This window comes from Sceloporus occidentalis, unplaced genomic scaffold, assembly GCF_023333645.1.
Source record: "Sceloporus occidentalis isolate IW3139 unplaced genomic scaffold, rSceOcc1.0.p SCAF_5, whole genome shotgun sequence".
Classification (NCBI taxonomy): Eukaryota; Metazoa; Chordata; class Lepidosauria; order Squamata; family Phrynosomatidae; genus Sceloporus; species Sceloporus occidentalis.
In genome coordinates this window covers 109853639-109869699 of record NW_028316985.1, presented here as the reverse complement: position 1 = coordinate 109869699, position 16061 = coordinate 109853639, and the positions used below count along the sequence as shown (strand labels likewise).

Sequence of the window (16061 nt, the reverse complement as noted above, 5' to 3'; positions counted from 1 at the left end):
GATTCAAGCATCCACAGTTTGAAAATGTTCAAAAAAAGTATAAATTTCAAATATCAAACCTTGATTTTCCATTTTTTATAAGGGGCACCATTTTGCTATGTCATTATATTTAATGGGACTTGAGCATCCACAAATTTTGTTATCCACGGGGGATCCTGGAACCAAACCCCAGCGGATAACAAGGGTCCACTGTACATCACCTCTAGACCCTAGTTTTACTGGCTCTACTTTTTGTGTCACATCACAAAGGGGGGGGGGGATGAAGTCATAAAGTGTTGGGCTACTTAGTTATTCCAAATAGATCCCCCCCCCTTTTTTTTTTTTTTTTTTTTTTTTTTTTTGCATGTTTTCTTATTTGGATGTTCTAGTTCTGCACTTCTTGGCAGCAGAAGCTAATATAGGGAAGCTCTATCTACAAAGTGGTATGCTTACATCCATCAGGACCTTCCTGAAGATTTCAGGCCTAAAATGAATTGCCAGCCCATACAAGAGAAACACTAAAATAGATCCATTAAATCTATTACCTAACATTAAGCCAAAAACTATGTAAACCTCATTGATCTAACAGGTTTACTCTAGCTGGGTTGAACAAGTTCATGCAGCTTTTTGACTGCAAGCTTATTGAGCGTATGTATTTTGTTGTTGTTCTATCACTCTGTAAAGCACATATTCACAATATTCTAATAAATAATACTTTAAAAAATAATGTCAGTAAATTACTTGTATTAATGTGTGAGTCTGAAGAATGGCCTTTGATTTTTCCCCCTTCAGAAGAATATTGTACTTCATTACTTGCACCAGATGTTTTGATTCCATGTGTGTGAAACAATTTACATTTCTATAGTATAACTTTGGGAGCTAGAGAAAACAATACTTAAGGAAGAATAGGCAGCACATAAACAGTATATGAAATTTGCTGAGATAATACAACAGAAACCTCCAGTAACCCCTGTGCTAGGAAATAAAATTCCCTCCTGTACTCTTGGCTTGCATGTTAGAATTCCACCAACGTCATTTCTAAAACACATGGTTCACATCTGCAGTTTATTCAAAGAAATTTTTTTGAATGCTCCCAGAACAGCAAAGTAGAACAGGAAAACAAACACTATGCATTTTAAGAAAAACAGAAACTCACAGAAACTCAAAAATCTTCAACAGCAAGCTTATTCACACTTCAAAAAGGAGAAACCTGAGATGACATTTTAGCTGTGCTTCCTGATATAACATTATCCATACCACTCAGCAAGACGAGAGACATGACCAAAATCAGTCCATATTAACATGATCAGCTGCAGACCCCCAATGTTTCATACACAAACACTATAACTCTGTGTATATTCAATATACTATATAACTACAGGAGGTGTGGTGCAGTTAACGACTAATAATGTTTAATAGGGATGGAAAGAATATTCAAAAATATTCAAAAAATGGTCAAAAACATGTTTTTTGTGGGCTGAGAAACCTTGACAAGAGGAATCCTGGAATGAGGAATACATTTGCAATTCAGTCCAAAATTTGTAGATAGTTGTTATTTAAGGGGGGGGGGGAACCCAATTCTTCACAGAAAACTGCATTTTCTGTGTAGGAATTAATATTCTTACATTGGGATATTATTCTCTTCGCAGATACGTGTGCTTCCTGTGCAAGAAAAGCTATTTTCTGCAAAAACAACAATGCAATAATAATAATAATAATAATAATAATAATAATAACAATAATAATAGTGTGTGACTTTTCTATAGAATAAGTCCTGAATTCCAAATGACCTTCAAAAGCAGTATAATTTTCAAAGGACATAACTACAGGCAGCTTTTAAAGCATGATTACACCAGGAAAGAAGCAACATTGCCCATAGTCATTGCATGACACTGGCCTTCATCTATAGCTATGCCATTCAGATCTATCAATTTTCTTTCATGGGGGAAATCTGCCAATGGCCTGGCAAGATCTTAAGTCCCCAGATGGGAAACATCATTGCCAGGGCTGTTGCACAATTGTGAGTCATGTGGTGTCAGTATTCCCTCCTCACTATTCCATATAATCTTTAGTACCTTTAATTTTTTTTCATCTATGTCTTTTTCTTTCTTTCTTATGACTTCAATCATGTAGCAGAGCTCCAGAATTGCATGACAAAAGTGGGGAGGATGTAAAAACCCTAAAGACAAGGTGGTTAAGGCATGATGCAAAAAGGGGGGTTAAAAGGGGGAGATCATGGTGGGGACAGTTGGCCAACTGAGCAAACGAGAGGAGGTGTCATGATGGTTTCCTTAAGAATGGTATGTTCCCATTTTATTTTAGTAGTGTGACCGGTGGGGGAATGAGGCTCACGTGGAAAAGTCCAAAGACTTTCTCACAATACAAAGAAAAGATGAAATTACTCACTGTTAGCTTCAAGAAAAAAACTTTGTGGATAATTATTCCCCTAGTGTTTAGTCCCCTTTAAACTTCATTGCATTCATGAACTCAGTAGATGCCAATCCCCCCCACCTACATATATTTTGCCTCCTGAGACAAAGGAACAAATGCCTACCTGCCATCCCTGAGGGTAAAAGGATAGTTTTCCTGGCCAGTGAAGTTATTCTGGTATCTGAGGCAGAAAATCTCACAAGTAACTCTCCCCTTCCTGGTGGTACAAAGAAAATCATAATAAAATCACCATTCACTGCCATTTCACACAACACTAATTTTGCCTAGTTGTAGGATTGAATATGGTAAGTTGAAGCCATTCCAGATTTTAGTTCAAATTTTAAAAGGGGTATCAGAGCTTCTGGACCTATTTTGAGAATGGAGTTCAGCAACTTAGACACCTTCTTTAAAGTTCACCTAAAACCCAGAACATATTTGCTATTCCTCTGACCTAAAAGGCATCTGTTTCCACTGCTGACAGGGGCATGACACTCTTTTTGCCCATTTACAGTTTGAAGGAAGTGTCACAGCCACAGATTTTATTGAACTGTGGATTACCTTTTCTATGTGCAGCCTTTCCACACTGGACAATCATAGCAGTATGATTCCATTTTAACTGCAATGTCTACATCCTAAGGACACCTGTGGTTTGTAGCTTGAGAAACACTAGAGGAGCTCTCTAGCTGAGAATTGAAAATACAGCACCCTAAATTGCAAGTCCTAGGTTTCCATATAATATTGCCATGGCAGCTAAAGTGGAATCATAGTTCTACAGTTGTATAGTGTGAAAAGGCTCCTGGCGAGTTGTCTTTGGCTTGATGGACCACAGTTATGCAGGTCTCTTGTAAGTTTAGGGACTTCAGAGGGAGTCCAAACCATTAGCAATGATATTCATACATTTATGAATACCAACAATTAGAAAATTGGTTTTGCCCCCAATTGCCATTCCCACTGCTTTGGCCAAAGCAGAAATATACAGAGAAAGTCATGAGCATCAGTACTGGCTGTGGCTAGCTAGCAAGCGCTACTTGCTGCACCAATCAGCAAGCCATTTGTGCCATTAACATTCTGTGATTACTGTTTATTGATCGAATGACCTCTGGAGAGGTAGCCACAGCAATCCTCTTTGTTATATTTACCGTAAAATGGCTCTGAAAACAAGCCCTTAACATATTTGAATCAATAGGAGTAAAAAATAGATGTTTAAGATGAATTTGAAAGAAACCTTTTCCTGTCCCAGATCTCTGAAAATGCATTAAGACTGAGCCTTTATGCAGTTGCAATGTATTTGTCCAGCAAAATATCTCAGTAGCTAGAAAAAGGAAAAAGGAAAAAAAAAAAGATCCATTATAGGGATTACGAAGAGAGTTTGATGTTGCTTGGACTTCATTTTTTCCACTCTTTCCTAGGAGTTTCTTTTCAGATCACAGGAGAGATGTGTCTCTCTTTTCAACACCCCCAACCCATATGGCTGTCAGGGATCAGCTGTGTACTAATACAGGCTGTGCAGACCACACAGGCGTATTCTGCACACAGTGCAGAGTGCTTGTCATAGAATAGAAAACATGGTGCTTGGGGCAAGGATGAAAAGAATAGTTGCACATTTTCTCACCCTCAGCAAGACTCTTGGGGGCCGGCTACAAGATAGTCTGCCCCTGCATAGGAGGCAAATAAGCTGGTTTCCCATTGCTGTTTGTTATTTGAAATAAAACAAAGTATTAAAAATAAAAATAAAGATAGAGAAATAAAATACACTGCCTTCCATTCCCCCACTAAATACTGTTTTTGCTAGAAAGAAAGAAAGAACGCAAAGAACGAGTTGTGCCTTGGAAAATGAGAGGGATTTTTTTGTTTTGTTTTGCTTTTTTGCACATGTGCATACACAGGCATGGACACACATGCACACACACAACGATTGGATTCCCACACAGAAGTGTAAAAGAGAAAAAAGAAAGATGACAAAGAAGTCAATGAAAATGCACAAAACCCCTTTGAATCTTGCCCAGTGAAGAGAAAATGTATTTTTCCTTATGTGAAAAACATAAGGAAAAAAATATATCCTTAGCTTGGAATGCCCACATTCCAAGATCCGCACTGCACAAAGTTCCACACACTTACATGTCCATTTTTTTTCTTTTGCATTTTCCTCTCAGCTGAACTTCCCCTTCCCCTCTCTCAACACATGTGTGCATGCATACCTCCACACACACAAACACACACAAAGAGAGAGAGAGAGAGAGGTTTGCACCCCTCTCCGTTAGCCCTCAGCTCCCAAACATGCTAACTTCTTCTGAGTCAGAGAAAATGTTTATTATGATGCTTACCCATCTTATTTATTATTAATGTATTAAAATATGTATACCCCATCATGTATCAAGAGATCTCAGGGCAGTTTACAAACAATATTTAAGCAGATTAAAAACAGTAAAATAATTTAAACAAGCTAAAATATATCAAAAATATAATGAGTTAGAACAGATTTGAAAGTTTTAAAACCTAAATGTAACAGTCGTTTGAATGAATTAATGAGGCTCACAGGCTGTGATGAATGGCCAGGTTTTGGCATGGTGCAGAAATGACATGAATGTTGGTGCCAGTCATGCCTCCGGGGAAGAGAACTCCACAACTGGGTTGTCACTGGAGAACACTGCATTCCACTGTTAGGGTGCCATGGTTGAGAAGGCCCTCTCCCATGTCCTGAGACAGTGTATTGATCTCACTGTTGAGACATGGAGATGCCCCTTCCAGCAGACCTTAATCCTCAAGGAGGCACATATTGGGAGAGGTACTCCATGAGACATTAAGGTCTCAAGCCATTGAAAGCTGTGAATGTCATCACAGGCATCTTGGCTTCAGACTGGAAATGTATTGGCAGCTAGTGTAATTCTTTTAAGACTAGCATTATGTGTTGTTTATGTCATATATAGCAGCTGAGCACTAGCTGCAGCTTTGAAGTCTTCTTCAATGGCAGCCCTACATAGAGTGCATTACAGTAGTCTAATAGGGACGTTACCAGTGCATGGATCACTGTCACTAAGTTATCTCTGTCCAGAAAAAGTCACAGCTGATACAGCAGTTGAAGCACTCTAAGCCAAAAGGTCCCTTCGGCCTCCAGTGACAGTGGATCTAGGAACATTCGCAACCTACATACCTGCTGCTCTTTTTCCAAGAATTCAGGCAAAATGAGGGGAAAGTCATGTCTTAGGCTACATCTGCATTGCAGAAATAATCCAGGTTGATGGCACTTTAAGTGTCAAGGCTCAATGCTCTGGAATTCTGGAATTGTAGTTTTGTGAGCCATCTCTGTCAGAGAGCTCTGGTACCATAACAAACTGCAATTCCCAGCATTCCACAGTATTGAGCCATGGCAGTTAAAGTGGTGCCAACCTGGATTATTTCTGCAGTGCAAACACAACCTTAGTTCTACCATCTTCACAGACCTATCTGGTGAGGACACACTCACAAAAAAGGCTTTCCCATGGCTGTGCCTCTAGGCTACGAAACTCCCAAGAGACCCTCAGCCCCCTCTCTGCTCTCCTTCTACCAGGAGGTTAAGACTTCCATTATCCATTTATACAGGCCTTCAGTTGCTTACTGACTGAGACAGAGAGGTTTTTCAAAATTGTATTTGTGTATTTATGCCTTTTTTTACTATCACATTCTAACAGTACTTTTAAATTATGCTTTCCAAGTGTATTTAATATTTTAAAGTAACCAGAATGTTGCATATTTTAAAGTTTCAATTATGTACTGTTTTAGCTATATTTTGCTTTAACTTTTATTGTAAGCCACCTTGGATCCCATAGTGGGAAAAAGCAGGACATTAAATACAAATCAATGTTGTTGCTTTTTTAATTGCACTGAATCCCAGAACGTTATATTAGCGTCTATGATTATTCTACTGCTGCATTGTTGAAAATGGTTTAATGGGTGACATTTTTAGAGGCCTATATTCTACAGACTTTTCCAAGTTAATTATTACAGTGCTTCTGGAGATGGACACAGAAGACAAGCACCCTAAGACAACCAGAAATCCAATCACAGGTGGGGGGAGAGAATGGCTGTTACCACACTGCAAAATTAATGCAGTATGATACTGCTTTAATTATCATGGTTCCATCCTATGAATTCAAGAGGTTGGTAGTTTGTTGTGGCACCAGACCTCCTTGACAAAGAAGGTTAAATAATCTCATTAAACTACAAATTCCAAATATCAGAATTTTATACATTAAGCCATGGCAGTTAGAGTGGTATTAAGGTTTAATTTTGCCATGTAGAGATAGACAGAGTTGGCGGGGGGATGCTTGACTCAATGCTGATCCAGCATCAGCCAATTTCTCTGGAAAGGTTGCAGAAAAATAACCAAGGATCTTTATATAACTGTATCTGTGATGCTCATCATGTAAACTTCCAAAATTGTTGAGGTAGGTATGTATGAAAAAAACATATTCTGCAAGAACAATCAGGCTATTTCATTCAGTTTTAGAGAAATGCTGCAGTCAGCGATGGAAACCACACAAAGGAGTATAGTTGTGAGGGAATAACATGTTCCATTTCATTTCCATAGCCTTGATCTAATTCTTGTGACGATTTCCAGCTCTTTGGGGAAATTGAGTTGTGCAAGGTGGAAAGTTAATGGAAAACAGATTTCAGGAAACAACAGATTTCCGCTTTGCTTCAGATTTTTTCTTCCAAACACTGGAACAATTTTCTTAGAGTCAATTTGATTAGCTCTAAGAAAGACCAGATTATCCCCACCCTGGGCCTTTCAAGATTTAGTCATTATTCTGCAAGGTGCACTATGGGCCTAAGCTATTATATATGAAATATTTCAAACATGTTCCTTCTAATTTAGGATGTTTTCTCTGTAAAAAGCAAAGAAAGAAAGAAAAAGAAGCAAGCAAACAGAAGCACAGGATTGTATGCATGTATGTGGGGAGAAAACTAGTTGTAAGAGCCAGGAAGATACAGTAGATACAGTGTAGGCTTCAAATCCATACTCACCTATGACACTTTATGGCTTTTGCCTTGGCTTGGTTGCTATCACCTAGTCCCATGGGTTTGTTTTAAGGCTAATATGGGACAAGTCACACCACCTACTCTGAGCTGTTTAAAGGAAGAGTGACATACATAGCTACAGAGCCACATTTTAGGTCTGACAGAGGTAAGATACAGCTAAAGAGTGCAGATGACTTAAGAAAAATGATGCAACAATTGTGTTGTAATCATATCATCCATTTACTCATTTTCCCCATTAATTCCACTTGTATTTCTTTCCATAGCAATAATATATCCCAGAATGGCACAGTGGGATCTGATTTATAGATGACAATGTTGCTTCCATCCATTATTAATACTACCTGTATATGGACCATAATTCACTTCTGTTGATAATAAGTCTCAGCAAGTATCATGGGCTAAGACCACTTCCAAAGAGATATATTCAGATAGCCAAATGATCTAATGTTTAAGATTTGAAGGAACTGAACCTCTTCAATATTCTGGGGTTAACAGGCTCTCTGTTGGAATCCTCCTCCTTCATTCCAAGATAGTTCTTCATACTTAATTTACAGACATAGGTCCAGCTCCTGAATTTAGTTGTTTATACTCAGGAAGAGAACCAATCTAATATATCTAAATCTATATTAACATAATAAAAACAGAATAAAATTAACCAGACATTAACTACTAGTACCATCCTGGCATACAAAAACAGTAGAAAGGGCATTATTTACTAACTGTTCTAAAAATCTCAACCTCCGTGCTTCAAAAAACCTAGATACACCAAGGATGCAAAAGAGCATGCTTCCAGAGAATACACCCTTTCATATCTCTTAGGCCCTATAGAGTGAAGATGCAGCGCCCTGATGATGGACACCCTGACTCTGCTCCCAGGCTGCCATGATGTTGCGTGCCACTCCAGATGGTGCACAGCATCATGGCGCACCTCTGGCACTGCGTCACCACGGCTATGACACCTTCAGGAGGAGCAATAAGGAGCCACTATTTGTGGCTCCTTTTTGCACCCTCCAAAGGCCAGATTGGGGCCGCAGCTGTAGAGCCCCTTAGTTCCTTTTTAAATTTCCCTGTTCCTTCCCTCCAACAGATTTTGTTAGAGTGGAAAGGACATGTTTACATTTAACTTATTACAACAAAATATGATGAACTACCAATATTTATTTATTTATTTTATATGTTATTCTTCTCCCTGGAGGGTTCCAAGGTGGCTCACAAACAAAAGCAACTCACAGACATAAGTGGTTCACTATACAAGTTATAGTGAACAATGGCAATAGACTAATATAGTGTGAGGGTCTGCACTAGCTGTTCCTCCCATTTGTCCATTTATAATTGAGAAGACAAGTGATTTTCAAGTAGCTCCTGTGAATGCTGTACCCACCCACAACATGGAAAAGAACATCATTATGCCAAGTCAACATATTCTAGCTGTAAAGTCACAACTGCTAACGGTAGCAATTGCCTCCAGAGAGACAGTTTTACTCTGTTCTATTATTGTATTAACTGATTGTATCTAGTATTTTTCTCTGTGGCCAGGTCTGAATGAGCCAGAATACTCTGACGGCAACCCAGATTATTCTGGCCCTAGAATTCCCACCAAATTCTGTTACCTGGAGCCCTCCACTGTGAAGCCAAGTGCCTGTTCACACACACGTCCCACTAAGTCACCCAGCAGTACTGGTGCCACAGCAAGTCATTCACTATGAGATCACAATGAGATATCCAGCATCTATCACATTGCTAAGCAACCTGTTCTGACCTCAGAGGGAACAACGTACACCAGCAGCAGTGGCACTGGGGGACAAAGCAGGATGTGTTGTAAACAGCCCTTTTCAAATTATTTGGTGCTGCAATCTGCATCTGAATGTGGGACTTACTCCTAAGTAGACACTTCCACCATGATTAAGGCTGATATTGCAACCCTGTGCATCTACCTAAGGGTAAAATACAAAGACATAGCCATGGCATTCTGGAAAATCAGTGTGCAAAGGATTTTGTAGCATGTTTGAAACTAACGGAAAGAAGAAGCTGGTAGCATGAACTTTGCTAGAGTTGAATCTACTTTGTCAGATGCAACTAAGGGTATGTCCCACTGGCATCAACATGGCTCTTTTTTTGAGCTAAGCAGTATTGTCTTGCACTGTACAAAGTTTCAAAATGATATAGATCATTGAAAATTAAGCATTTTAAAAAATGAAATGGAGGAATAAAAGAGTATGACCCCTGCCTCTCAAAATAAGAAGTTATAGGCTAGTAGTAAGGTGCATTACAACGTGGACATTGTGAGAATGGGTGGTAAGGGCAGGTCCACTCAGAAGATCATTCACACCTTTAACCATTTCCATTTAGAGATAACTAATGCCATCTGAAAGAGTGTGTAAAAGAAAGAGTTCAGAAAAAGGAACGTTTCTGAAAAAAGCAATGTGAAACGCTACATGAAATTAACATGAAACAGTGTGAGTTTAAAAAGAAATGAGGAAGCATTTGTAACTATGGGAGGTATATGTCTGTGTGCAGATTCTCCCAGTGTGTGACATTTTTCAGGACGATGAATACTTCATTCCACTGGAAAGTGGAATCCCTATCACTCTGCTGCGAAACAAACAAAAATACATTCTAGCTTACCTCTCACTGCCTAGCTACACAGTTCAATGACTTATGAGATTTTAAACCTGTCAGTGGTAGCTGATGGAATATTGCCTACACAGATCCCAGTGCAGCCAGGCCTATGAGAGAGATTGATGAATACAGCAGGACTCAAAAAGGGCAAAAAGTTACTGAAGCCCTCTTCACATAAACCATTTTTTTCACTTTTAATGAGTTTGTAGTGCAGTTATAGGCTCCTGCTCTTGTAACTGAAAGAATTCAAGTGAGAGAATAAAATTGTGCAGCACTCGAAAATTAATATATTGGATACTACACAAGTGGAAGCATGAAGTTGCATGACAAGTGCACATTAAGCTCATGCATTTCCTCCTGGTTTGAGTTTTATTAGGGTATTTCCACATGATCCAGAACATACATTTGCCAGCCTAAAGCTTGATAAATGTATGCTTTGAGATTAATAAGTTGCCAAAAACATTTGTGAAAAAAGTAGAAAATATTTGTCTTTCCCTCCCTGAAACCCAGAAATTCGGTTTTCCCAGAGAGCTGAAACCAAGTGGTCCAAGATATCCTGATTTCCCTTTTTTAAGAGGAGTCTAGAAATTGGGCTTTCTCAAATCGGGGAAATAAACAGAACCCAAACAGCATGGCATTGCAGCAATAGCTATGAAGTTGATGTTTGCTACCTATATCGACAAAGGCCGAAGGTAGATCCATGAAGTAGTGTGTGTGTGTGTGTGTGTAAAATGAAGGTTTTTTGTGGTTTTCTAAAGACATTTCTAAAAAAAAAAATTAAACAGACCTTGGGCTGTAGCAGAAGGATCTTTTAGTGGGGTGTGCTACATTTTTTATCTTTTTAATGTTTAAATGCATTTAAAACTATTTATAAATTAGTGTCTTTAATGGGGTTGCTTATTTAATGTTTTTTTTTAACTTGTTATTAACAGAGTTTTCAGATGTACTTTCTTTTTATGTCTATTGTCAACTGCCTCAGGTCCTTTGCCGGAAGAAAGGCAGGATATAAGTAAAATAAAATAAAACCAAACCCTCCCTTTCTGACTGTAAAGAGTTACCATACTCCTATTCATATCAGTGGGAACTTTCTTTCCTGGGGCTAGTAGCAGTGTGAGGGGAACTTCCTAATGATGTGTTTAGTATCATATCTACTTTGACTGAAAAGCACCCTACTTACTAAAATATTTTGAAATGGAATGGGAATGTTAATAGTTTTTTTCCTCCTGAAATGGTGCGCACTAAAACATTTCAAGGAATTGCACACTGTGTGAAAAATTATGGACATAGCCTAAAATGCCAGAATACTAAGCGTCGAGCCAGATTATACACACAGCCCAAATGTATAAATGGTGCTCCTCAACATGGTAGAAGACATCTTGCTTCCCCTAAGCTCCAAAATTTGCAAAATGATTGGTTACTGGAAGGTAAACATGGGCATAGTGTGCAAATCTGATTTTTGATGCATGCATCTCTGAGGAAATCCCATGGTCAGAAAGAAAGAGTTTCCAAGAGCACATAACCTCGAGTGTCATAAGGAAAACCATAAATTAGGCATTAGTCTTCTTAATTGTAGTAATCAAAATTCAAGCTATTCACTCTGGTAGACCAGCAGTTCAACATGGTGAAAGTCACATATGGAATGATATACTGAGCTATAGGATTTCTAAAACCCCTGAGATTCCCAGTACTAGATTCCTAATAACTGCAAAGGAAGATGTGTCAAAAGGAAGTAAAGATATCTTTTATCTGAATGACAATCCTTCCAGATCATATTATATAAAATAGAGAGGAGTGTGGATTGAACAGGCTGGTATTTTTGAGAAAATAGTAAAACACAAAAACCTATAAAGCCTCAGGCTTCTGAAGTGGCTTCTGGCCGCTTTGAAGGCATGGCATTCAAATGACACACACCTCCAAACTGGCCGGAAGCCACTCCAATGACATGCTCCAGCCCTTTGGAATGAATCAAAAAGGAGCCGGGATAAGCTTTGGGAGTGAGCTTTGTGGTTGGTGTGGTCTGTCCCAGTTCTGGCCACAGCAGACTTTGGCCACTCCTTCCTAACCATCTGCTCTGGCCCTGAGTGTGTCTTATCTGAAATGCAAATGTGTTTTGGATTTTAGATTATTAATTTTTTTGGGGAGGGGGTGCAGGGAGGATATTCGAATATTTGCATATACATAATGAAATACCTTGGAGATGGGACCCAGGTCTAAAAGCAAAATTAATATATGTTTCATATATATCTTATACACATAACCTCAAGGTAATTTTATACATAACATTTTAAATAATTTTGTGCATGAAACAACTTTTGTATACACTGAACCATCAAAAAGCAAAGGTGTCACTATCTCAGCTACTCACATGGACAATGTTAGATTTTGGAATATTTTGCATTTCTGGTTTTCAGATAAGGGAGATTCAACCTGTATTCTTCCCAAATTGGAGCTGGTCAAATAGACAATATGTAAGATAGATTATACGTATACTTTTGCAAATTCTTCTCAAAATAAGTCATTTTTAATCTCATTTTAACAATGTTGAAGCCTAAGGTCTGCATACAAGTAATGAGCTACAGTAGCACATGTTCACTAGGCCCTTATTAATGTGACCCACAGCCAAGTGCTATAACCTTATTTATAAACAATTTCCTAATTTAATGTTTTCCACCACATTATTACAACATTATAGTTAGAATAGAAAAGTATGGCCAAACAGAAAAGAGAGCTTCTGACAGACAGGGGTGGGACATACCATGTTGTTTCTTTTTATTATTATTATTATATCTAATAGAAAAATACTATTCTTGATACTATTCACTGAGAGTGATGTCTAGTGGCTTCCATGTTAATGGGGTGGTGAATCCACTCAAGGTTTTAGTTCAGATTTTGAAGAAGCCATTTGATTTCCAAGAGGGGCCCCATACATTGGATAACTTCTTTACAATTCAAACTATCACTCAGAGTGGATTCACTGCACTACTGACAATGAAAGTTATCAACAACTAGTGATAACTGATGTATATTTGCTTGAATTACCATGTTAAAAATATTTTACTCAACTGGAAAAATGGTAATACAAATGCTTACACTGCTAAGAAAAAAACCACACACAGCTTATTATCACACTGGTTGTCTGATGTTCTGCTGAGGAGTTCAGGGAAGCATTACTTAGGAGTACCATTTTGGTTGTGAAGGAGTTCAGCTTGAGGGACAATGATTCACCCAAACCCGACATAGATTCATAGTGGAGCAAAAAATCTGCAGCCATGTCTTTCACTCCAACTCTTTGCCAATTGCTAGATGCATATGAATGCTCATTGCCAAATGCAATATAATATTGGAAAATGTGATCTAAAATATTCAGAATTCCATTTCCAAACAGAGAACTATTAAAAAATTATTAAGATACTTTAAACATCCCAAACCACTGATAAATGTAACTGAAATATTAATCCAAAATCCTCTATAAACATCAAATGGACTAGGTCAAAGTTCCAATTCCTTTTAAGTTTAATTCCCTCAAAACCTGTGGCCAAAAACAGCAATCTCTTTCTAAGTTAGTTCCAGTGATATGTTAAAGGCTGTCATGTTAGCTTGTCACATCAGAATGGTGAACTCACATGAATTCACATGGCTATACAATCATGGCATTAGGAAACAGTATACATGAGTATTTTGTAACTGAAGCTGGATACCAGGATATCACTGGCATTATTCCCAGGCTGTGCACAGTCCTGATAAAAGAAAGCTCTTATAACATCTTAGATTTTCTTTTGTTCCATGTTTCCATGTCACTTTATCTTATACTGCTTGCAAAATCCTCCAGATGTAGTTACAATTTCTGTCAGGCATATATTATTTTATATTCACAATTCATCAACAGAGGTTACATTTGTCAGGCCTAAATTTTCTGTCATGCTAGTAGACTTTCTAAAGTAATATTTGCCAGTGTGTTTTCTACCCTCCAGACAGGGTCCGGGGGGGGGGGGGGGGATGTGGATAGTGTAGATCAGAGAAGAAATCAGTTGTGGTGACAGAAGCCATTCCATTAGATGAACAAGCATACTGGATCCTGGCCTCAGGCCCTACATGCATTCTAATTTTTTTGGAAATTCTCAGAGAATGTAAGCCACACTTGCAGAACAAAATTGATATATGTGCACATGAGAGATGATTTATAATTGTGCATCACTTGCTTGTCAAATCCCTGTCCTGTCATAAATCCTTTCAACTGACACTGAACTTTGGTAACATATTTAACTTTGGGCAGGATTTGCAAGGGGGAAGTGAAGTTAATTGTAGGGCTGGATCATCTCCCCATTAGCTTGTAGTTTGGGGGGGGTGGTGTCTAGATTCAGCACTGAGCCTGGAAGTCCAGGTATCAGCAGTGACCAGGAGTGTTTTTGCACAGCTAAAATTTGTGCATCCGTTCCTTGAGAAGTCAGATCTGGCCATGGTGGTACATGCTTTGGTTACATCCCATTTAGATTACTGTATTATATGTAGGGCTGCCTTTGAAAAGTGCTCAGAAACTTCAGCTGGTCCAACGAGCTGCAGCCAAGATGGTAATTGGAGTTGGCTACAGGGAGCATAAAGCTCCCTTGTTGCAACAGCTCCATTGACTGCCAGTCTGTTTCCGGACACAATTCAAAGTGCTGGTTTTGACCTATAGGTATATAGCCCTATAAAGATTGGGTCCAGGCTATTTGAGGACCATATCTCCCTGTACGAGCCCACCAGAGTACTGAGATAATCTGGAGAGGCTCTTCTCTCTGTCCCATCACCTTCTCAGGTACATTTGGTGGGAACAAGACAGAAGGCCTTCCCAGGGGCTTCTCCAAACTCTGGGACTCCCTCTCTAGAGAGGCCAGGATGGTGTCATCTTTACTATTCTTCCAGCACCAGGTAAAATGCTCCTGTACAGTCAGGCCTATTAAGCTGAGAAGGACTGGGTTTTTAACGCTAGGCTATACAAACTTTAATGGTTTGTATTTTAATATATTATATTTTAATTAATAATTGTTTTAATCCTTAAAGTTGTTTAATTGTTTTTTAAATTTTATATTTATGTACAGTGTGCCCACGCCATATGTGGGCACACTATACGTGGCTTTCAGCTTACGTTGAAGCCACATGACAAAGGAATGAAAGGTGTGTACACTGTGAGCTCAAGCTCCATTATATTGAATGAGGCTCGAGCATACATGTTTTTCAGCTTACGCAGCCGGGGGGGGGGGGGTCTGGAATGGATCCCCATGTAAGACAAGGGTTCGCTGTATTTTAATATTTTGTATTGTTTTAAATTTGTATTGTTTTATACTTGTTTGCCGCTTTGAATCCCTATATTGGGAGAAAGATGGGATAGAAGATAATAATAACAATAATAATAGGAAGAAGAAGAAGAAGAAGAAGAAGAAGAAGAAGAAGAAGAAGCCGCCTCATCACATAGTAGCCAAAAGAGTCTCCCCAGATTGCATTGTGCCAGCAGAGAGAAAATATGCTACTAAAAGGTGCCTGCAAAAGAAACAGCTTGTCCACAGCTGCTGAATTTTATATTGAGTTACATTTCTTGCTTGCATTAGCCGTGGGCCATCGGCATAAAGGCAACAGCATAAATCAATAATGGGGGAGGGGGAGGGAACAATACAAACTGCAAACCAAGAGAAACATTACAATAGTGTGCATTATCAAACAAACCAGGAAACATACACAAATTGGCCTGAAAGGCTTAAAGTGCTATAAAGGACTTTCATCACCATCCCACAAGACTGAGGGGGGAAGAGAGATATTTGGGAATAGATATAGTGTCATCTGACTATAGCTAGTGTGTTGACTTTCAATGTGCCTTCCAGTTGCCCACCTTGGCTTAATTATTGTGTAGTTTCATCTGATATGTCAGACACTGAATACATGTTTATTCAGTAGTACAACAGTAGTTTGAAATAAATGAATATGCCTTCAGTACTTTTTAAACTGACCCTATGTGCTAGAGAGAGATACCCAAGAAAGCA

At 38.7% G+C, this 16061-nt stretch overlaps 1 protein-coding gene across 1 annotated transcript in view; it reads right to left on the bottom strand.

Annotated features, from left to right (window-relative positions):
• PCDH7 (protocadherin 7) overlaps positions 1-16061 on the bottom strand; it is a 478336-nt gene that overhangs the window by 165952 nt on the left and 296323 nt on the right. The window contains exon 4 of the mRNA XM_089525068.1: positions 2534-2626. Coding sequence (XP_089381194.1) covers positions 2534-2626 — 93 coding nt within the window. The remainder of the gene's footprint in view (positions 1-2533; positions 2627-16061) is intronic.